The 23552-nt window shown below is 38.9% G+C and overlaps 1 protein-coding gene across 3 annotated transcripts in view; it reads right to left on the bottom strand.

The window, feature by feature from the left end:
• Positions 1 to 18971, bottom strand: part of FNIP1 (folliculin interacting protein 1) — a 151507-nt gene extending 132536 nt beyond the window's left edge. For 2 of the 3 annotated variants that reach the window (XM_045892155.3, XM_045892141.3), the window contains exon 1: positions 18778 to 18970. In XM_045892155.3, the coding sequence (XP_045748111.1) occupies positions 18778 to 18869 (92 nt within the window). In that variant the 5' untranslated portion in view covers positions 18870 to 18970. Of the gene's footprint in view, positions 1 to 18777 lie in introns of all 3 variants that reach the window. The other variant, XR_010412994.1, reaches the window with a different exon arrangement.
• Between the last annotated feature and the right edge of the window lie 4581 nt (positions 18972 to 23552).

Here is a 23552-nt window from a genome sequence, read left to right on the forward strand (position 1 = left end):
AGTATTTGCAAATCAATCAGTGTGATACATCACAGCAATAGGAGAAAGAATAAAAACCACATGATCATTTCAATAGATGCAGAAAAAGCATTTGACAAAGTACAACATCCATTCATGATAAAAACCCTCAACAAAACAGGTTTAGAGGGAACATACCTCAACATAATAAAGGCCATCTATGAAAAACCCACAGCCAACATCATCCCTAATGGGGAAAAACTGAGAGCTTTTCCTCAAGGTCAGGAACAAGAAAAGGATGTCCACTCTCACCACTTTTATTCAACACAGTATTGGAAGTCCTAGCCATACCAATCAGACAGCAAGAAGAAATAAAAGGAATCCAAATTGCTAAGGAAGAAGTAAAACTTACACTATTTCAGATGACACACTATGTATAGAAAACCCTAAAAACTCCACCAAAAAACTGCTAGAACTGATAAAGGAATTCAGTAAAGTCATAGTATACAAAATCAATATACAAAAATCTGTTATATTTCTGTTCACAGTAATGAAGCAGCATTAAGAGAAATTAGGAAAATAATCCCATTTACAACTGCACTCAAAATAATAAGATACCTAGTAATAAATCTAACCAACCAAAGAGGTGAAAGACCTATATTATAAAAACTATAAAAAACTGATGAAAGAAATTCAAGATGACACAAAGAAATAGAAAGACATTCCATGCTCATGGACTAAAAGAACAAATATTGTTAAAATGTCTACACTACCCAAAGCAATCCACAGATTTAACACAATCCCTATCAAAATACCAACAGCATTTTTCACAGACCTAGAACAAACAATCCTAAAATCTGTACGGAACCACAGAAAACCACAAAGAGCCACAGCATTCTTGAAAAAGAAAAGCAAAGCTGGAAGCATCACAATTCCAGATCTCAAGTTATATTACAAAGTGGTAATAATCAAAACAATATGGTACTGGCACAAAAACAGAAACATACATCAATGGAACAGAATAGAGAGCCCAGAAATAAATCCATGATTATACAATCAATTATCTTGAACAAAGCAGGAAAGAATATACAATGGGAAAAAGACAGTCTCTTCAACAAATGGTGTTGGGAAAACTGGATGGCAACATGCAAAGAATAAAACTGGACCACTTTCTTACCTCATACACAAAAATAAACTCAAAATGGATTAAAGACCTAAATGGGAGACCTGAAACCATAAAAGTCCTAAAGAGAACACAGGCAGTAAATTCTTTGACATCAGCCATAGCAAATTCTTTCTAGATATATCTCCTGAGGCAAGGGAAAGAAAAGCAAAAACAAACTATTGGGACTACATAAAAAAAAAAAAAAAATCTTCTGCAGAGTGAAGGAAACAATCAACAAAACTAAAAGTCAACCTACAGAATGGCAGAAGATATATGTAAATGACATATCCAATGAAAGATTAACATCCAAAATATATAAAGAACTTACAAAACTCAACACCCCAAAAATGAATAATCCAATTTAAAAATGGGCAAAAGACATGAAGAGGTAATTTTCCAAAAAGACATCCAGATGGCCAACAGACACATGAAAAGATGCTCAATATCACTCATCATTAGGGAAATACAAATCAAAACCACAATGAGGTATCACCTCACACCTGTCAGAATGGCTAAAATCAACAATACAAGAAACAACAGGTGTTGGCCAGGATATGGAGAATTAAAGGGGAACCAACCTCTTACACTGTTGGTGTGAATGCAAATTGGTGCAGCCACTCTGGAAAGCAGTATGGAGGTCCCTCAAAAAGTTAAAAATAGAGGGGCGCCTGGGTGGTTTAGTCGGTTAAGCATCCGATTCTTGATTTCAGCTCAGGTCATGATCTCATGGTGGTTAGACAGAGCCCCATGTTGTGCTCTGTACTAGGCACAGAGCACTTAATATTCTCTCTCTTCCCCTCTGCCTCTCCCCCCAGTCTTGCTCATGTTTTCTTTCTAAAATAAAAAAACAAACAAACAAACAAAAACAGAACTACCCTATGATCCAGAATTGCACTACTGGGTTATTTACCCAAAAAATACAAAAACCTAATTCAAAGGAATACATGTACCCTTATGTTTATAGCAGAATTACTTACAACAGCCAAGATATGGAAGCAGCCGAAGTGTCCACTGATAAATGAATGGATAAAGATGTGGTATATATAAACAATGGAATTATCATTCAGCCATAAAAAAGAATGAAATCTTGCCATCTGCAACAACATGGATGGAGCTAGAGAGTATAATGCTAAGCAAAATAAGTCAAAGACAAATAAGTCACTCATCGGAATTTCAGAAATAAAACAGGGGGAGAAAAATGAGAGAGAGCCAAAGCAAGAAACAGATTCTTATAGAGAACATAGAGAACAATCTGATGGCTACCCAAAGGGGAGCGGGATGGTGGGACAGGTTAAACAGGTGATGGGGATTAAGAAGTACGCTTGTAATGAGCACAGTGCGATGTATGGAACTGTTTAATTACTACATGTACATGTGAAACTAATATAACACTGTATGTTACCTGGGATTAAAATAAAAACTTAGACTGCTGAAAACCATGTGAACAGAAAATTATTTCAAGAATGACAGGATTTTTTGTCTTGAAGATTAAAAAAAGCATTATTGAAGTATAACTAATGTATACTAAACTGTACCTATTTAAAGTATAAAAACTGACAGGTTTTGATGTATGTGTATAACTGTGAAGTCATCACCACAATCAGGTCCAAATGTTTCCTCATTTCCATTTATCCTTCTCTCCCTCCCTACCCCTCCCCACCTCACACTCGCCCCACACCCCATTCCCAGGCAGCTGTTCTGCTTCTTGTCACTTGGGACTAGTTTCCATTTTCTAGAATTTCATTTAAATGGTATTTTATATACACATAAAAAAATGAAAGAACCTTAGAATATTTTAATTCTACTTCATTCTCTCCACCTCAACCAAAAACCCCTTCACTCATGGCACTATTTTCCAGTATTTAAAATGGGAAAAAGGAGATAGGAATGGAAGCTAGAATTACATAGATGACTTCATTTTATAGTTTTAACTTTGGAATCATATGTTTGAAACAAAAAAAGCAATCATTTTAAAGAAATAAATGTGTATATCAGAGAAAACCTCTGTGTATACACATGCTCACACACACATTCTGAATGTGATTAAGTGGCAGGAGGGCAAAGTATGAGGTATTATAAAAGATATAAATGGATCTTACCTATTTCTGAAAAATCAGACCATCCCTGCCATTTAAAAAATCAAAAAATAACGAAACTTTTTAAAAAGTCAAAATAACAATGAACTTTTCCTTTAAATTGGTAAACATTGACGTCAAAGAAAAAACCTGCTTAAATTACTCATTAAGTGTATAACTACTTTAGGCAAATAGCCCAAAACAGAAACATCTGTGTTAAATGAATTAGAATTCTTTCAACTCAGTGACTATTTTTATTCACTTGTTTACTCAGCAAATATTTACTGAGTGCCTTCTGAGAGCCATGCACCAGAAACAGAGCACTAAACAAGTTAGACAAAAGTTGTGCCTTTATGGAACTTACATTCTAGTGAAGGATACAGATACATAAACAAGCAATTACAACACAAGAAAATAACTGCCCTGATAGGGAAAATATAGGTTTTACTGGAGCTTTAAAGAAAGATATACTGTAGCTGTATTATTCTAAGCAGTGTCCAAACACAGGAACCAGATTATTCTCAGGAAATAATCAAGTAGTCTGATTCGAAACCCACAGCAAGAGGAAAAAATTACAGAGTAAGACTGGAAAGGAGAAACTGAAGGGTGAGGGGGTGTGGGAAAGAACTCTTAACATCTGAGTGGCTCCCATGCCATTTAACCCTCAAAACAACTCTAATACCATAGGTGCAATGGAAACTGGGGCTATCACTGCCGCATTCACTCCCCTACTCAGACGTGTGCACACACACCCCACCTTTAACTCTTCCCAGGGTTATATATACAGAAACCACTGGGGCAGGGATCTGAACTCAGATCCATCACACCAAGCTACAACTCTATTAGAGACTTTATATGCCAAAGTTGAGGAGTTTGGACTTTGTTAAAAATGGAGGCACTGGAACTCAAATGTCTGAGTTCAAATCTTAATTTCATCACTTACTGTGTGACCTGGGGCAAGGTTTTTAATTTCTCTGTGCCTCCATTCCCTCATCTATAAGATAGGAATAATGAGACCTACTTTATAAAATTAATGTGAGAATTAAATTCATATTAAAACAGTGCTTGGCACAGAGCAATCCCCTATTAAGCAACAGGGAGTCAATGGAAATTTCTGAGTGATTTGATCAGAATAATGGTTTAAGAAAACCAATGTAGCAGAATGGTGCAGAAGGCAACACAAAAGTAGGACAGTTATAACAAGTCTTTCTGAAAAGTATTTAAAGGTCTAACTGAGATGGTGACAGTGGAAAATGCAGAACAATACTACAGAATTTGAATAAATAGGGCTTAACCAAATGTGGCAATCAGAGATAGAAAAGAGTAAAATGTGATTCTCTGATTTTCAATTTGGTAGACTAAGAGAATGGTGATGTCAGGAACAGAAGATCGTATGAGGATGGTTTAGGACTCCCTTAAATAAAGGAGATTCTGTTACATTTTACATTGGGGTTTTTTTACACAAGCCTTTCCTAAAAGATAAAGTCAGCAGAATTTAAAATAATAATTATTATATCAGTAAGAAATAAGAGTCCAAGGTTTTTTTGTTCTGTTCTTAATTTTTTATGATTAGTTCTATAAAGATACTACGATAGATCTCATTTTGTTCCATTGACCTTGCAACTATCTTCATAGTGTTCTACTGCTTTTTAAACAGCTTTATAGAGATATAATTGACATACAACAAGCTATACATATTAAAGTGACAGTGTGGTAACTTTTTTTTTTAAAGTTTGTTTTTTCTAATAATCTCTACACCCAATGTGGGGCTCAAACTCACATCTCCAAGATGAAGAGTCACATGCTCTTCTGAATGAGCCAGCCAGGCACCCTGATAAGTTATAACATATGAATACACCATGAAATTAACAACACAAATCAACATTGTGAACATATACATCACACCCAAAATTTTCCTTGCACCCCTTGGTAATCTCTTTATCTCTGTTGGCTTATTCACTGTACCTCTTTGGTTATTTCATTATTTTTGTCTTGCAAATAGGGTTTTTTCTTAAAGATTTCTTTATTGGGGGTGTGTGTGTATGCACGAGTGGGGGAAGGGGCAGAGGGAGAGGGAGAGAGAAACTCAAGTAGACTCTGTGCTGAGCACGGAGCCTGATGTGGAGCTTGATCTCATGACCCTGAGATCATGACCTGAGCCAAAATCAAGAGGCAGATGCTCAACCACCTGTGCTACCCAGACACCCCTGCAAACAGGGTTTCAAAAGGAGTTTTAGTACACATCTTCACATTATTATAGTCTACCTCCATTTGAAGTGATATCACTTCTTGTATGGTGCAAGAATTTTAAAATATACTTCCTTTCTCCTCTCTAGGCCTTGGAACTATCGTGGTTATACATTTTATTTCTCTGTATGTTACAGGCCCTAGTATACACTGTGATTATTTTTTTTAAACAATTATCTTTTACACATGCTCTTTATATCTCTGTGTATATCTTGACTTCTTTACAGTATCATTTCCTTTATGTTTGAATGGTTTCCTTTCCCATTTTGTATATGATAGGCCTAGATGTATTGAATTCCTTCAGCTTTTATCTGTCTGAAAAGGTCTCTGCCTTCATTTTGGAAAAGCAATTTTGCTGGGTATAGAATTACAGGTTGGGAATTCTTTTTTTCAGTACTTTAAAAATGTTGCTCCATCTCTTTTGGCTCACACTGGTTCTAGTAAGAAATCTGCTGTTGGGGCGCCTGGGTGGCTCAGTCAGTTAAGTGGCTGCCTTCAGCTCAGGTCATGATCCCAGGGTCCTGGGATCGAGCCCCGCATTGGGCTCCCTGCTCTGCGGGGAGCCTGCTTCTCCATCTCCATCTGCCTGCTTCTTTGCCTACTTGTGCTCTCTCTCTCTCTGTCAAATAAATAAATAAAATCTTTAAAAAAAAAAGAAAAGAAATCTGCTATTATCCTTACCCTATCTATTTTATTTATTTGAGAGAGAGAGTGCACAAGTGGTGGGCAGAGGGAGTGGGAAAAGCAGACTCCCTGCTGAGCAGGGAGCCCAATGCAGGGCTCAATCCCAGGACCCTGAGATCATGACCTGAGCCAAAGGCAGCTGCTTAGCCAAGTGAGTCACCCAGGTACCCCTCTTTTTCACTAACTTTAAATAATTTTATTACCATTTACCTTCATGTACTTTTCTTCATGTTTCTCATACTTAAGTTTGTTTAAATTCTTGAATCTTTGTGTTTATGCTTTTAATCGAATCTGGAAAAGTTTTTGACCATTATTTTTTCAAATATCCTCCCTTTATTTCCTTATCAGACTTCATTTTTTCCCACAGCTTAATCATGTTTTTTTATTCTTGAAGTATAACTGACATACAATATTAGTTTCCTATGCACAACATAGTGACTTGACATTTGTACACCCTGCAAACTGATCACCACCATAAGTTGTTACCCTCTGTCACCATACAAAGTGAATACAATATTATTGGTTATATTTCCCACACTGTACATAACATCCCCGTTATTTATTTTATAACTGGAAGTTTATACCTCTTGACCCTCTTCACACATTTTGCCCCACCCTCCCAACCCCTTTCCCTCGCAACCACCACCCTGTTCTCTGTATCCATGAGTCTGGGTTTTGTTTGGTTTGATTTGTATTTGTTTTTTAGATTCCACTTACAAATGAAACCATGCAGTATTTGTCTTTCCCTATCTTATTTCACTTAGCAGTATACCCTCAAGGTCCATCAGTGTTGCTGCAAATAGCAAGACTACATTATTTTTTATGGCTAAATATTCCACTGTACATGGATGTGCATGCACGTGTGTGCACGCACATGCACGCGCGCACACACACCCCCCCCCCACATCTTTATCCATTCATCTACACTATTTGTTTCCATACCTTCGCTGTTGCAAATGCTGCTGCAATGAACACAGGGGTGCACGTATCTTTTCAAATTAGTGTTTTTATTTTCTTCAGATAGATACCCAGAAATGAAATAGCTGGATCTACTGGCAGCTCTATTTTTAATCTTTTGAGAAACCTCCACACTGTCTTCCTTAGTGGTTGTACCAATTTACATTCCCACCAACAATGTACAAGGATTCCCTTTTCCCCACATCCTCACTGACACTGGTTTGGTATAAGAGTGATGCTGCTTCATAAAATGAGTTTGGAAGCATTCCCTCCACTTCAACATTTTTGGAATCATTTGAGGATAGATGTTAAAACTTAAAATGTTTGGTAGAATTCACCACTGAAACTGTCTGTTCCTGGACTTTTGTCTGTAGGGAGGTTTCTGATAACTGATTCAATGTCCTTACTAGTAATTAGTCTATTCAGATTTTCTATTTCTTCATGAATCAGTCTTGGAAGATTATATTCTTTTAGGAATTTATCCACTTCTTCCAGGTTGTTCAATTTATTGGTATATAATTGTTCATAGTAGTCTTTTGTGATTTTTTGTATTCTGTAGTATCAGTTGTAACTTCTCTCTCATTTCTCATTTTATTCATGTGAGCTCTCTCTTTTTCTTAGTGAGTCTAGCTAAAGATTTGTCATTTTTATCTTTCCAAAGAACCAGCTCTTGTTATCACTGATTTTTTTCTATTGTCTTTTTACCTCTATTTCATTAATTTCCACTCAGATCTATATTATTTCCTTCCTTCTACTAACCTGGGTATCACTTGTTCTTTTTTTCCTACTTTGTTTAGGCGTAAAGTTAGATTGGTTATGAAATTTTTCATGTTTCTTGAGGTAGGCCTTTATTGCTATGAACTTCCCCTCTATAACCCCTTTTGTGGCATCCATTTTGGTAAGTCGTATTTCTGTTTTCATTTGTTTCTAGATATTTATTTCTTCTTTGATTTCCTCAATGACCAACTGGCTGTTCAGTGGCATGTTGTCTAATCTCCACATTTTTGTGGGTTTTCCATTTTTCTTCTTGTAACTGATTTCTGGTTTTATAACACTGTGGTTGAAAAAATGCTTGATATGCTTTCAATCTTCTTGAACTTACTGAGAGTTGTTTTGTGAGCTAATGTGATCTATCCTGGATGTTTCATGTGGACTTGAGAAGCACATGCATTCTGCTACTTTGGGATGAAATGTTCTCTATATAGCTATTAAGTCCATCTGGTCTAATGTATCATTTAAGACCAATATTTCCTTATCAATTTTGTCTGATCTATCTATTGATATAAGTGGGGTATTAACATCCCCTACTATTATTGTGCTGTCAAATTCTCTCATTAGGTCTTTCAATACTGCCTTATATATTTTAGTGTTTCTAAGCTGAGTGCATATATATTATAAATGCTCTACCACTTTATTACATATTGCCCTTCTCTTTCATTACATTCTTGTTTTAAAGTCCATTTTGTCTGATAGGAGTACAGCTACATCAGCTTTCTTTTCATTTCCATTTTCATGGAATATCTTTTTCCATCCCTCTACTCTCAGTCTGTGTGTGTCCTTATTCTGAAGTCTCTTATAGGCAGCATACAGATAAATCTTTTTTTAAATCCATTCAGCCACTGTATGTGTTCTGATTGGAGAATTAGTTCATTTACATTTTAAAAAAATTACTGATAGGTGTGTGCTTATTGCCATTTTAATAACTGTTTTCTGGCTGTTTTTGTAGTTCCTCTCTGTTCTTTTCCTCTTTTTTTCTCTTCACTTGTGGTGACATTCTTGATAACTTTCTTTAGTGTCATGTTTAGATTCCTTTTTCATTTTCTTTTGTATATTTACTGTAAGTTTTTACTTTGTGGTTACCATGAGGTTCACATATAACATCCTCTGAATATAAGTCTATTTTAAGTTGATAGCAACTTACATTTGAATATATTCCAAAACTGTACATTTTTACTCCCCCCACAATGTCTTGTTTTTGATGTTGTAGCTTACAAATTTTTATTTTACATATCCCTTAGTAAGTTATTTAGTTTTAGTTTTGTCTCTTGACCTTCATACTAGTTTTATAAGTGATTAAACCACCACCTTTACTGTATATTTACCTTTTCCAGTAAGATTTTTACTTTACTATATTTTTTTACCATTAATTAATGCCATTTATTGTCAGCTTAAAGAAATTCCTTCAACATGTCTTGTAAAGTTGATTTAGTTGTGATGAACTCCATTAGTTTTTGCTTAGCTGAAAAATTACTAGTCTAAAATATAACCTTGCCAGGTAGAGTATTCTTGGTTACATGTTTTTTCCTTTCAGTACTTAGAATATGTCACACCACTCTCTTCTAACCTGGAAAGTTTATGCTGAAAAATCTGCTAATAGTGTTATGGGGTTTCCCTGGTATATAGTGTTGTTTTCTCTTGCTGCTTTTAAGTATCTCTTTAGCTTTTGACATTTTAATTATAATACATCTTGGTGTGGATCTCTTTATCTTATTTGGAACTCTCTAGGATTCCTGGACCTGGGTGCCTGTTTCCCTCCCCATATGGAGGAAGTTTTCACCATTATTTCTTCAAATAAGTTTTTTGCCCCTTTCTCTCCCTCTTCTTCTAGGACCTCTATAATGTGGATGTTATTCTGTTTGATGTTGACACAAAGGTCCCTTAAGGTATCTTTACTTTTTTAAAATTCTTTTTTGCTGCTGTCTGGGTGAATTTCATTGCTTTGTCTTCCAGTTCACTGATCCATTCTTCTGCTTCATCCAGTCTGCTATTGAAATCCTCTAATATATTTTCCATTTCAGTTACTGTATTCTTCAACTCTCTGACTTCTATTTGGTACTTTCTTACATATCCTATATTTTTTAAAGTTCTCACTGTGTTCATCCATTTCCCTCCTAAGTTCAGTGAGCGTATTTATAACTATTACTTTGAACCCTTTATCAGGTAGTTTGCTTAACCTCCATTTCAGTGAAGTCCTTTTTTTTTTTTTTTTAAAGTAGGCTCCATGCCCAGCATAGAGCCCAGTAAAGTCTTTTTCTGAGGTTCTGTCTTGTTCTTTTGTTTAGAACATATTTCTCTGTCTACTCATGTTACCTGGTTCTCTCAGTTTATTTCTTTGTATTCAGTGAAATAGCTAGCTACCTCTCACAGTCTTAAAGGAATGGCCTTTTGTAGGAGATGATCTGTGCAGCCCAGAAGTACAATCTCCCTCCCACCCAGCAGTCAGAACTAGGCATTCAAAGGGCACCCCCTGTGTAGACTGAGCACAACAGGCTATACAAAGCTGTAGCTGCGATGTGGGGACTGAGGTACACTTGCCCAGCTGACTATGGCACAGAGGGGCAGAGAACTTGCCCAACCAGCTGCAGTGCAACTGCAGCTCAGGGGTGTATGAGAGATGCTTATAGGCTGGCTATAACATGGCACATGGGAGTGGGGTGCACCCACCTGTGCTAGCAGGTTAAGAAGATTATTAAAATGGTGCCCACCAAAGCTAGCCTGAGTAAGGTAGAATGAGATGACAAAAGTAGTACCCACCAGCAATTTTGTTCCCAGGGAGAGTCCCAACAGGTTCCTGCCTTTCTGGCAGTCCTTTCAAGATTAAGGATTAAGACTTTCTCCTTCACATATGGTCTAGGCACTTTTCAGTCTGCTCATTTTTCCTGGGTATTGGGGTGAGTGAGTCTACATGCAAGCCCTGTAACAGCAGGTTCTCCTTTTCCATTCCCTATAGTTTTTTGGTTTTCCTGAACATAATCCTCACTGGTCTTACGTTCTGGAGGCTTGTTTCTATGGTGCAGGATCCAAGGGTTGGAGTACCTGATGTGGGGCACAAAACCCTTGCTCCTCAGGGGAAAGATGTTTAAGATCCCTCCTGATCATGGGTCACCGAATTGGGGGTGAAGTTTTTGGGAAGAGTGTAGCCCTGCTTCTCCTCATCTCAATGTGGTCCTTTTATCTTTTGCTGTGGAGGCACCGTTCATGTAGTTTTCAGAACTTTTTCAGAGGAAATTATTCCAAATGTAGCTGCAGATTTGTTGTGTCCATGAGAGGAGGTGAGTTCAGGATCTTCCTACACCTCTATCTTAAACTGTCCCTTTGAGGTCCAAGTTTTATAAATTGAATATTGAAGCTATATTTTTCAGTCACCTATTTTCTTTCAATAAACATGGTTCTGAAAAACAAATCTAATACTACTACTTAGAAATAGAAAAGCAAAACAAATTAACAATAAAATACATTTGCATTTCTTACTGGAAAGTTAGACTCTTAGGACCAAACATCACTACCAAAGAGCATTAATATGTAATTACTTACAATTCTCAGCTTCCCACATTAGTAAGAAAGATACGATTCCCACAGGATTCTTTGTAAAGAATATTAAAACTTTCAGGGCACCTAGATGGCTCAGTCGGTTAAGGGTCTGCCTTCAGCTCAGATCATGATCCCACGGTCCTGGGATTGAGCCCCACGTTGGGCTTCTTGTACAGTAGGGAGCCTGCTTCTCCCTCTCCTTGCCGTCTCCCTGCTTGTGCTCTCTCTCTCTCACTATCTCTCTGTCAAATAAATAAATAAAAGCTTAAAAAAAAAGAATATTAAAACTTTCTACTATTTCTAACATTGAATTAAAAGGTACAATTTATGGAGGGGTGCTATTTTTTAAATAACAAAAGCCCTTGTGAATGCAATGCAACAAATCTTTAAAAATCACGCTGAAAAAGCAAAATTTCTGAAATACAATTCTTACAAATATTGACAATATTAAAAAGCCAGCTTAAGAACTTAGAAAGTGTAAATGGATAAAATCTTTAAGAAAGAAAAGAACGTCAGGGGTGCCTAAGTGGCTCAGTCATTAAGCATCTGACCTTCGGCTCAGGTCATGATCCCAGGATCCTGGAATCGAGCCCCACATCGGGCTCCCTGCTCAGTGGGAAGCCTGCTTCTCCCTCTGCTTGTGCGTGCTCTCTCTCTCTGTCAAGTAAGTAAATAAAATCTTAAAAAGAAAAAAAGAACTTCAGAAGCTTAAAATGTGACATAAAATCAGAATACTGAAAGTAAAAAAACAACACAGTACTACAGACTGTTTCTCCTGGGGGGCGGCGGGGGAAGCTGTAGCAGTGAAGCCATTTCTCACTTCTCATTTATTCCACATCTATCTTCATCTACCTCACTTTCTCCCCTTAAACATGCCCATCTCAAAAAAAAAAAAAAAATTAAGGTCACTAGTTATCTTCAAATTGACAGGTCAATAGATACTTTTCTATTTGTCATCTTACAAGACCTGTCAGCAACCAGCATATAGAAAACAGTTCATCACACCATCATTTTTTTAAACACTTTCTCTTTGGAGCTGTCCTAACACCACACACCCCTGGCTTTCCCAATGTTTCTCTTGCCATTTTCTTCTTTGTAGACGTTCCCCTCCTACATCTGTACACTTTAAATTTCCTCAGAGCAAAGCCTCTTCTTTCCAATACCCTATCTACACCTTTTCCTAGATGATCTCATCCCTTCCCTTAGTTTTAATACTGACCATAAGCTATCTCCAGTCCCAATTCTCCTGTGAATCAACCTCTGCTGTGAACTCTACATTTACTTTATTTACTGTCAACTGGACATCTCTAAGTGGACATCTCTATCAAACTAGACCAAATGTCCAAAAGAGAACTTCTGACTCTCTCCCTCTGCCCTTGAAATTATTTCATACATTCATTCTATAAATATTTACTGAGCATATGTTCAGGCACTGTGCTGTATACTGGCACAACAATGTGAACATGGGGAAGACAGATGGTAAGTTATAAAATGAGCTATGAAGAATATAAAATGTGTGTGATAGAGAATAGAGGAGAAGGCTGCTACTTGTGATAGGCTAGTCAAGTTATGCTTCCAGTCTTATACTCTCTCCCTCGGAAAACGGCAGCTATCTAGGGGTTCCAGCAAGAAATCTAGGTATCTTTTCCCCACAGGTCCATCTACAGGGTTCTAACTCCAAAACCCACCTTGAAGTTGAAGAGAACTCAAGCAAGCAAAGAAGAGAGATATGGACAAATAATGACAACTGTAATAGATGTCACAGAAGGAAATACATTAAGCTATGGAAGAAAATTTCAGAGAAACCTAACTCATTCTGGGAGAAACCAGAAAAGGCTTCCTGGAGGAAGGAGAATTAGGATAAGTCCAGATGATCACTACAAAAAGCCAAACAAAAAAGAACAGAAAACTATGACAAGAACAGGGAACAGCACAGCTTGGCACATCACTGAATGTAAAACATGTCCAGGGTGATAAAATTCTAGAAGAGGGAGAGGGGATTAATAAAAGCCCAAAAGAAAGCAGAAGTTATCAAAGGTTAAAGAGATCATGTCACAAGAGCACAGAAATCAACTTGAAAAGTCTGCTACTGGCCAAATATGGGACAATTTGTGATAGATTAAAACACATTAAAATCCAGAAGCTTGTGATGATACCAAAAAATGACAAAGTGAAAACCTTCACTAAACTCATTATAAATTATTCTGACACATTACAAAGGGAAACAATCAAACTTATATGCTACCTTTCCTGTAGCAAAGCGTAGCCAAACAGGTAGTAAGAGAAATTTCTTCTAGGAAGTAAATGCAGGAGGAATTAAACAATCAGGGTATCACCATTTTACAACCCCTAACAAGGTAATGGATTCAGACAATAATCAACAAAAGATGCTAAAACCATTAGGGAAAGGGGAATCTTATAATGTGAGAACAAGATTGATAGAACAACTCACCAAATTTATTAGCATCACTAAAGGGAGGACAACTAGACACGATGTAACTCTAATAGGTAGGAAATTCACAACAAACATCTATGGGATATTTTTATTTTAAAAAAATGAACCTGAATCTAATAAAGTATCTAACTACCAGCTTTCTGGAAAGAGAGAGTAAGTTATAGCAGTGGGTCTCAAACTAGAGCATCAGAATAACCTAGAGGAAGCTTGTTAAAACAGAATGCTGGGAAGCACTGAATTAGAGGAAACAATAAGGCAGCAAACAGCCACATAAAGAATGTGGGAAACTCTGTAAGAAAAATAACCCAGTTTCAACAAGAAATCATATTTTACAAAGGCGGGGGGAGGCTGTTATAGAAAAAAATTACTTAAGCAACATAACTGCAAATGTAATATGCAGATTCTTTTAAGATTCTAATTCAAATGCCTGGTTGGCTGGGTGGCTGAGGGGGTTAAGTATCTGACTCTTGATTTCAACTCAGCTCATGATCTCAGGGTCATGAGATGGAGCCCCGTGTCAGGCTCTATGCTGGGCATGGAGCCTGCTTAAGATTCTCTCTCTCCCTCTACTCCTTCCCCCTTCTATCCTTCTATCCTTCCCCACCTCTCTCTCTCTTCCTCAAAAAAAAAAAAAAAAAAATTCTAAGTCAAACAAATATATAAAAAGACATCTTGAAACACCTGAGAAAATATTAATATAGTCTAAGAATAGATCATATTAAGGAATTTCTGTTAAGTATAATAATAGAATGATGGCTCGGTTTTTAAAAAACAACCTTATGTTAATTAGGAAAAAAAAAAAGTCAAGGCTAGAGACTGCAAAAGTCACACGATACAGGGCCACTTTAAGGAGTTTGGGCCTAAACAGAAGGGTTTTACACAAAACATGGAATCATCATAGTACAATTTCTGGTTCCTGAATGCCATGTGCTAAGCACTGCATTAAGTATTTAACATGACTTATCTCTTTGAATCCTTAAAATAACTCGTAATGCAGATATTAAATTCTATACCGTTTTGCATGCTGAGCATAATCAGAATTTGCATTTTTAAAAGGATGAAGTGTTGAGAATAGTTTGGAACAAGACAAGAGTGATGGAAAAAGAACAATTAAGAGATTGTTACAACAGGGTAAGAATTTCTGGAACAGACAGTAAGAGCAAATGCTCATGCATTAGGAATAAAACAAAACTGCAGCAATTTTTTTAACAAAACATGAATCACGCCCTACATTTAACTCTGAAACAAACTTCTTCACCAAATTAGACATTTTTCCAAGAATTTTATTTTTAAAGCAATCATTTTATAGGTATTGCAGTTACTGAACTTACAATTAATTATTTCTATCACTTCCCAAATCCTCAAAAATATAAAAACAAGTTACTGTTTTAATTCTATAAATTACTGAAATAATAGCCATGTGATATCCTTCACACTCATCTTCAGCTCAAGAAGCTTAGATAAGACAAGTACAAAGAAATCTATATGGTAAGGGTCTTTTTGAAAAGTGAAAACAGAAGGGAAGGGGGTGATCCCTGACCACCTTTTCCAATGGGGTGACCACGAAAGACAGTATTTCAAGGCTCCTAAAGCTTCGTTCATATCAAAAGTCTCTCCTATCCCAGAGCTCTACTGTGACTTACTACCACTGGGCCTTGTAGATTGCTAACTCTAGGAACTAACTCTTTAGACACTGAACTATGGGTTAGTTGCCAATGGCTGTGTCCAAGTCAGATTTAACAACATAACTGACTATAAAAAAACAAAACCAAAAAAGGATTCTAGAAAGAAAAGCATGGTATACTGGAATGAAATTTTAATCTGCTCTAAAACCCGAGTTACATCATTTGTTATTTGGGAAATGCAAATTAAAACCACAATAAGAGGTGCTCCTGGGTGGCTCAGTGAGTTAGGTTAAGCAATGGACTCTTGCTTTCGGCTCAGGTCAAGATCTTGGTGTCAAGAGATCAAACCCCGAACTGGGCTCTGGCTCAGCAAGGAATCTGCTTGGGATTCTCTCTCCCACTGCCTCTGCCCCTCCTCCTCCCCATTCGTGCACGCTATCTCTTTCTCTCTAAAATAAATAAATAAATCTTTAAAAAACACACACAACAACAAGATTCCACTACAACCACTAGAATGGCTATAATCAAAAATGGTCAACGTGGTAAATGTTATTAGGTGTTTTTCACAATACAAAAAAAAATCTTGATTAAAAAATAGACTAACAGATACCTGGTATTGGAGAGGATGTGGAGCAATTATAAACTTCACACACTGCTCATGGGAATACAAAATGGTACAGCTACTTCAGAAAAGTTTGGCAATCTTTTTAGAAATTAAGCACATACTTAGCATGTGACCCAGCAATCCCACTCCTAGATAACCATCCAAGAGAAATGAAAACATATGTCTGCATAAAGATTTGTACACAAAAGTTCATAGCAACAATGTTCATCACAGCCCAAATTTGGGAACAATCCAAATGTCTACCAATTGGTAGTGAATGGATAAAGAAACTGTACTATACCCATACAATGGAATACTACTCAGCAATAAAATCAAAGGAACTACTGATAAATGCAACTTAGATGAATCTCAAAAATCATCACTCTTGAATTAAAATAAGCCAGATAGAAAAGACTATAAACAATATGATCACATTTATAGGAAATTCTAGAAAAGTCAAAACTTCACTCATTAGAGCAGACCAGTGACTGCCCTGAGTAAGGATGGGTTAAGAACTGACTACAAAGGGGCATGAGGAAACTTCTGGGGGGATGGAAGTGTTCTACTACTTCACTGGGGTGGTGAGTACAAAACTGTATATGTATAACAAAATTCACAGAACTGTGCAGTTAGAATGGCTTAATTTTACTGTATGTAAATTGAAGTTGTTTAAAAAAATTACCGGGATGCCTGGGTGGCTCAGTTGGTTAAGCACCTGCTTCGGCTCAGGTCATGATCCCAAGGTCCTGGGATCTAGTCCCACATCGGCCTCCTTGCTCAGCAGGAAGCCTGTTTCTCCCCCTGCCTGCCACTCCCCCTGCTTGTGTTCTCTCTTTCTCTGACAAATAAATAAAATCTTAAAAAAAGAAAAATTACCTGGGTTACCTAGATCTGCAAGTTACTAGCTGTATGACATTAACCAGTTCTCATTTTCTCACATGTACAATTGTACACATTTTATTTTTTAAAGAAATCACTTCTAAATCATACTGCACTTATTGGGTGTATACATAATTCTTACTTCCACTGGAAAAAGTATCATATAGTTATCTATACTGCTACTTGCTCTATCTCACAAGGTGGTTGTGAAATATCACATGAGATAACTAATGGGAAAGTGCTTTGGCAACTCCAAAGTAGTGTTACACAACTATATAGTAGGCTTTACGTTTTTTAAAAATAGACATGAAAATTCTTTTCATATGAGTGACTTGAGACCCTTGGAAACTTGAGTACCCCAAAGTCAATCTTTGCCCAGAAAGAGAGTCTAATCAAATGTCACCTTTTTAATACTCTCAACCTGCTTTCTATGGACTCTTGATTTACTGGATGTCTCAATGTAATATTATCTAGACTACACTATGGTTTTTCAAAAGAAAATCAGTAAAGAAATGTTCTTTAAAAGTCATTAGATGAGTATGGCAAGATATTTCCCAGTGGAAAAGACCCAAACCCAGAAAACTGTTTTCCTAGACACTTTTCCAAGATGTTCACATTGTGATTTTTCTTCCTCTAAAAGCCAGTTAAGTTCTTTCCATTTAATATTATAATTTCGTAATGTGACCTGCATTACCGAGAGAGGGTGAATAATTTTAAGAATATGAAAACCTTTTACCAGTGTGGTAGTCATTTCAAACTTTTGCCTGTTGCAAAATTTAACAGACTCTCATTTTTTCCTACTACTACTGAACAACTGGGCTCTTTGCTGTCCTACCAGGTTTGAGAGAGATGTGACATTTAGCCTAGTTATATTTACAAGTTTCCACACCGCAACAAGTATGAAGGCTATGTGAAAGACATAATCTCTTCTTCAAATGTGGTTTGGCGACTAAATTTTACCTTGAATTCATGATTCTCCTACATTGTCTTACAATTCTAAGAAGTTTTTCTACCAGCAACAGGTACTGCAACCAAAAATTAATAAAGCCTGTGATACCACAAAATATTTTGCTATCGTTTTCAATTTTTCAAGACTCCTTTCTGGTAACACTTGTAACGGGATGATTCTATGGTCAATTCTAAGGCCGTGCTTCCTTTGATTCGGTCCTGCTTCAGTCTAGTCAGTAGTACCATAACCTCTTAGGTTTCACCTTTCTCCTTCGATAACAATAAGACCGCTCGTTCCGGTAACTGCACACCTCCAATACTAGTTTCCAAGAAACCTGAAAGAACGGGACCTTGCCTACTCGCTCCTCCAGCCTTCTACCCTCAGAAGGTTGCCCAAAACGTGCAGCTCTCCGGCAAACAGGCCGGAATGAAGCACCCAGAGAGCGACTGTCTCGGGGAGGAGGGGAGAACTTCTGGGCCCCGAGGACTGGGGCTGAGGTCCAGCCCAGCCCGCTCCCAACTCTACTGGCTGCCAGAAAGGAGTGTGGACCCTACGCTCAGGCCGCGGTGCTCGGTGGGGAAGGCACAGCCGCGCGTGGCAGCCGGGCAGGACGTAAACAAACCGGCCGGGAGGAGGGGGAAGGGGCAAGTGCCGGGATGGGGGTGGTGGGGCGAGAGGACCTCGCTCCAACCCTCCAGCGCAGGTCCGCAGCTGCCCAGCCCCTCCCCACCGGGGCCCAGGTCCCAGTCCCTGCGTGGCGCTGTCGCGCGGGCACGAACACCGAAGGCCCCTGCACATCTGGAGCGCGGAGCCCACAAGGCCATCGGCTCGGCGCCCCCCCCCCACCCCTCGCCCCGCAGCGCCCTACCTGAACGCGCAGTCTGGGTCCCGCGCGTCCCGACCGGCCGCGCCCAGCCCGCTCCTCTTGCTGAAGAGCTTCTGGAACAGCGTAGGGGCCATGCTGACCACGGCCAGACCAGGGTCGCTCCTTAGGGCGCTCGCTAGGCCCCCGCTCCTAGAGCAGCCCCACCACCCCCATGAGCGCCTCAGTCATATGACAGAAATTAGTCACTTCAAACGGCCACGGCGCGCGGGGCGGGGCGCGAGGCAAGGCCGGCGTCCATTGGCTGGTGGTGAGCCGCATCACGTGGCGGCGCGCGGAGCGGGGGGCAAGGCGGGGGCGTAGGGCGGAGCTGGCCCCCATAGGCTGACTAGTGGATTCCCTCACGTGGCAGCTCACGGGGCGGGGTGTGCGCGGAAAGGACCGGAGGGGCGGGGAGTAGAGGTGGCTGGGGAAGTGAAGGGGGGGCGCGCTTCGGTCGCGGTCCTTCAGCGTGACGTTGTCTGCTGCTCTCTGAGGCTACGGCGGGGCGGGGCGGGAACGACGCCCGGTTCTTTGGAATGCAGAAGGCTTCGTCTCCCCGCCCCCACGACAAAGAGAGCTGCTTAGAGCTCCTCGAGCAGCCGACCCTCCCGCGCCATCCCCTCCTCAGCCTCCAGGTTTCGCCCCTCCGTCGCGCTCCTGGCCAGTCCAGCGGCCCCCTGAGCAGAGAAGGCGCGCGACCTAGGCTAGACTTTGAGTGCGGGGCCACAGGCCTGCCCGCGCAGGGCCGCGAGGGGTGTGGGCTCGGAGCTTGACAGCGCGTGGCTGGTGGAGAGCCCTGCCCAGACACTCGCCACAGCTTTGACCTCCAGCAGAGAAGACCTCGGCCAGGGACTTGGGGCGGCCGCCTTCCGGGTTTTCCCACTAGCTCCTCGAACCCTGACAACAGGAATTAACCTTTTGTGAGAACGATAGGACTTAAGCTCTATCTTAACGTCTAGGTATGTAGGGAGAGGGGAATTCCACAGTGGAATTGTAAACAAATGGATTTAATACGAGGAAAACCGCTTTCCAAAGTGTGGGGGGGGGGGGGGAACATTGCTCAAAAATGACCTTGCAGTCTTATTAAACCCAGGAAGCCAAATTTTATCAGGGTTCAGATCAAAGTGGCCTTACAAATTTTCAGCACCATTTATTCACCCACTCCCCCTCCAGAATTAGGAATTTTGTACCGTGGGATGAAATTCTCTGGCAAATATGGATGGCAGGAAATAACTGGTATGTGGTTGGAAGACTAGATTAAAAAAAAAAAAAAAACCTTTTGAAAATTTCATTTAATTAGGCAGACAAACTGTATTTTCCTTGAGTGGCTACCAACTCCCACTAATTTGCAGCTAGAGTTTAAACTATAAAATAAGTGGCCTTTATAGAAAAAAGAAAATAGGCAGACTGTGTATCTGAGAATTTCAGCGATCACCATGATGTTTAACCATTACAAGATTTTTTTAAAGCACTATAGGTGATTAAGAAATTAATTTTTTAAGATTTTATTTATTTATTGGAGAGAGAGAAAGAGAGAACGAGTTGGGGGGGGAGAGGCAAAGGGAGATGGAGAAGCAGACTGCCCGCTGAGCTGGGTGCCCAATGGGGCTTAATCCTAGGACCTTGAGATCAGGAGCTGAGCCGCCCAGGTGCCCCAAGAAATTAATTTATTAATTCCACAAATGCTTAAGTGCCCTTGGTCCACTTACTGGGGATCCAAAGTAAACACAAAGACAAAGCTAACTTTCTATATAAGGAGATAATAAATAAGTAAACAAGGTAATTTTAGGACTAGCTTCTGAATGAGAACTAAGCAATGAAATGAGGGAGTGGGAAAGGTCTCTCTAAGAAGGTGACATTTGAGGTTCTCGGGTTAAGATTCATTCATAGCTCCTCTGCACATTGCCCAAGGTCCAGAACTTACTGGGCAATACAGATTCAAAACAGCAGGACTATGTCCTGTGTAAAGATAATCCTCCATGATTCTGACCAAACAGGGAAAGATTTCTAATAAGGCAAAATGAACTATGTATACAGTTGACCCTTGAACAATGTGGGGGCAAGGAGCCCCAACCCCTGCAACATCAAAAATCCAAGTGTAACTTAAACTCCCCCACAATTTAACTACAAATAGCTTACAGTTGACCAGAAGCCTTACTGATAACATAAACAGTTGATTAACACAAAGCATCTATTCTATAAGCATGTATTATATAGTGTATTCTTATGATAAAGTAAGCTAGAGAAAAGAAAATATTAAAATCATAAGAGAAATACATTTATAGTAACAAGCTGTAAAAATCTACATATAAGATGATCTACACAGTTCAAACTGTATTTCCCACCCCCCAAAAAATGTGAACATGGAATAAAATTTTTGTTAACAAAAAATGAAGTCAATGCAATTTTTAATAGTGAGAAAATGCACATCCTATAAGTCAATTAATTAATCATTTGGGGACGTTTCATTTTGCTTTTATACTAGCAAGTTACGCTAAATGAGTTCAAGAGGAAACAGACTCAAGCCTGTATATACAGAACCATTGACACTGAGGACTCATGACTGGTCCACAGCTGGCAGAGAAGAGTATTTCCTTGTCCCCTCAGAAGTTTCTAAATACAATAACCTTGTGTGCTTTCATCTTAGGAAAAAGTTACTTCACGGGATAATTATAGATATTAATAGTAAGGGAAAGAACATTACTGCTTGCATAAGAGATACTTTGTTTTACTATTCTCTAATCATATAATAACTTCATTTATAGTCTCATTTAGCCCTTTGCTCGAAAGGTACAGAAAAAAAACTAGCTATCATTCATCACATTTCCTTTATGTTGCAGGGTAATATTCAAATTACAGAATTAGAAAGCACTAACATGATACAAGTTTGTTATAAAAGAAGACATGTTACTTAATTATGCAGACTACATTGAAAATAATTTCCAATAATATAAAAGACAAGGGCACTCTCTTCTGGTTATAGATACAGGAAAAGGTGGCAATAAAACTGGAATCTTGCTCTCTTAAACACATGCTAATAAGCTTGCCTCAATTGTGCTAAATTTTCCTGAAACAAGTTAAATTTTCACTGAGAATGTCGCAGAACAAGACATTCAGAATCTAGATCATCAAGTAAAACTGCCTAAAAGATTCAGGGTACCTCAGTGGGTTTTTTTGTTGTTGTTGTTTTTAAGATTTTTAATTTATTTATTAGAGAGAGAGAGAGAGCACGAGCAGAGGGAGGGGCAGACGGAGAGGGAGAAGTAGATCCCTGCTGAGCATGGAGCCTAATGTGGGACTTGATCCCAGGATCCTGAGATCATGACCTGAGCTGAAGGCAGACACTTAACCAACTGAGCCACCCAGGCACCCCAGTACCTCAGTTTTAAAAGCTCTTAAACCAATTGATGATTTACTACTATATAATAAAGGAATGGCAGTAGTTTGAGACACCAGAAAACCTAAACATTCATTTATTCAATCAATATTTCTTGAGGTCTCCAAGGTCTCAAGACTCTGTTGTAGGAACTGAGGACATAGGGCTGAACAGAGAAGTCCCTACTCTTGGGAACTTGGTTCTCAGTGGGAACAGACAAAATAAACAAGATGTTTACAAGTTGTGCTAGGAGCTAGGAACAAAATAGTTGATAGCAAGCATCTGGAGAGGGCCAAATTTACACAGGGTGGTCAGGACAGTTTTCTTCAAAGATGTGGGAGTTAAATTGAGGTCTAAACAATGAAAAGGAACTAGCAGTGGAAAGAAGGTAGTGAAGAACATTCTGGCAAAGAGAAGAAAATGTACAAAGGCTCTGAGGCAGAAATGGGTTTGACTTCTTTGAAGAAGAAAAAAGAGGCCACAAGAGCTGAGTGCACTCTGGGAAGAAGAAGATGTTTGAGAGATGGTTACAAAGACATAAGAAGCCACATTATGTAGGTACCTTGTAAATCATCTCAAAGAGGTTAGATTAAATGTGATGGGAGCTACTGCAGGAGTTTAAAACAGGAGAAGGACATGCTCTAATTAATGACTCTAGAAGATTACTCTGGCTGCTTTGAGGAGAAAGGATTATAAAAGAATGAGAATGAAAACAGAGAAACTGTATAGGAGGCTACTGTGTATTTTCAGTGGAAGTGGATGATGGCTAACTGGAGTTATTCTGGAGATACACTCAGCTGGACTTCTGACAGAAGTGAAGGAAAGAAAAACCAAGGATTAATTTCTAGGTTTTTCCCTTAAGCATCTAAATGGAAGTCATTTCCCAATAGCATGACCAGGAAAAGCACAGGTTTGAAGAAGAAAATCAAGCATAATAAGTTTGGATATATTGAGTTTGAATTGTCTTTTAGATACCCATATAGAGATTCTGAGTAGAACACATGGGGAGAAGACAGGCTTGGAAAGATAAATTTTGGAGGCATTTAAAATAATGAAATGAAAGAGTTTTCCTAGGGAGAATGTGTATGTGTAGAAAGGGGTCCAGGACTAAGATTCAATGAGGACAACACTTATAGGTCTTGAAGAAAAGGATCCAGCAAAGAATAAGGAGAGAAGAAAAATGTGCCTAAAAGGAGGAAAGGATCAACTGTGTTGAATGTTGCTGAAAATATAAGTGTCCATTAGATTTCTCAACATCTTGACAAGAGTAGTTTCAGAGGACTCATGTGAGCAAAAACCTGAATGGAGTGTGTTCAAAAAAATAAAGGGTAGAGGGAAGTGGTAAAACGAGTATAGACAATTCCCCTCTTTTGCTGAGATAGGGAGCAGAGAACTGAGGACT

The sequence above is a fragment of the Mirounga angustirostris genome, unplaced genomic scaffold (assembly GCF_029215605.1).
Source record: "Mirounga angustirostris isolate CCGP_5_RB_7025 unplaced genomic scaffold, mMirAng1.0.hap1 SCAF_7, whole genome shotgun sequence".
Lineage (NCBI taxonomy): Eukaryota > Metazoa > Chordata > Mammalia > Carnivora > Phocidae > Mirounga > Mirounga angustirostris.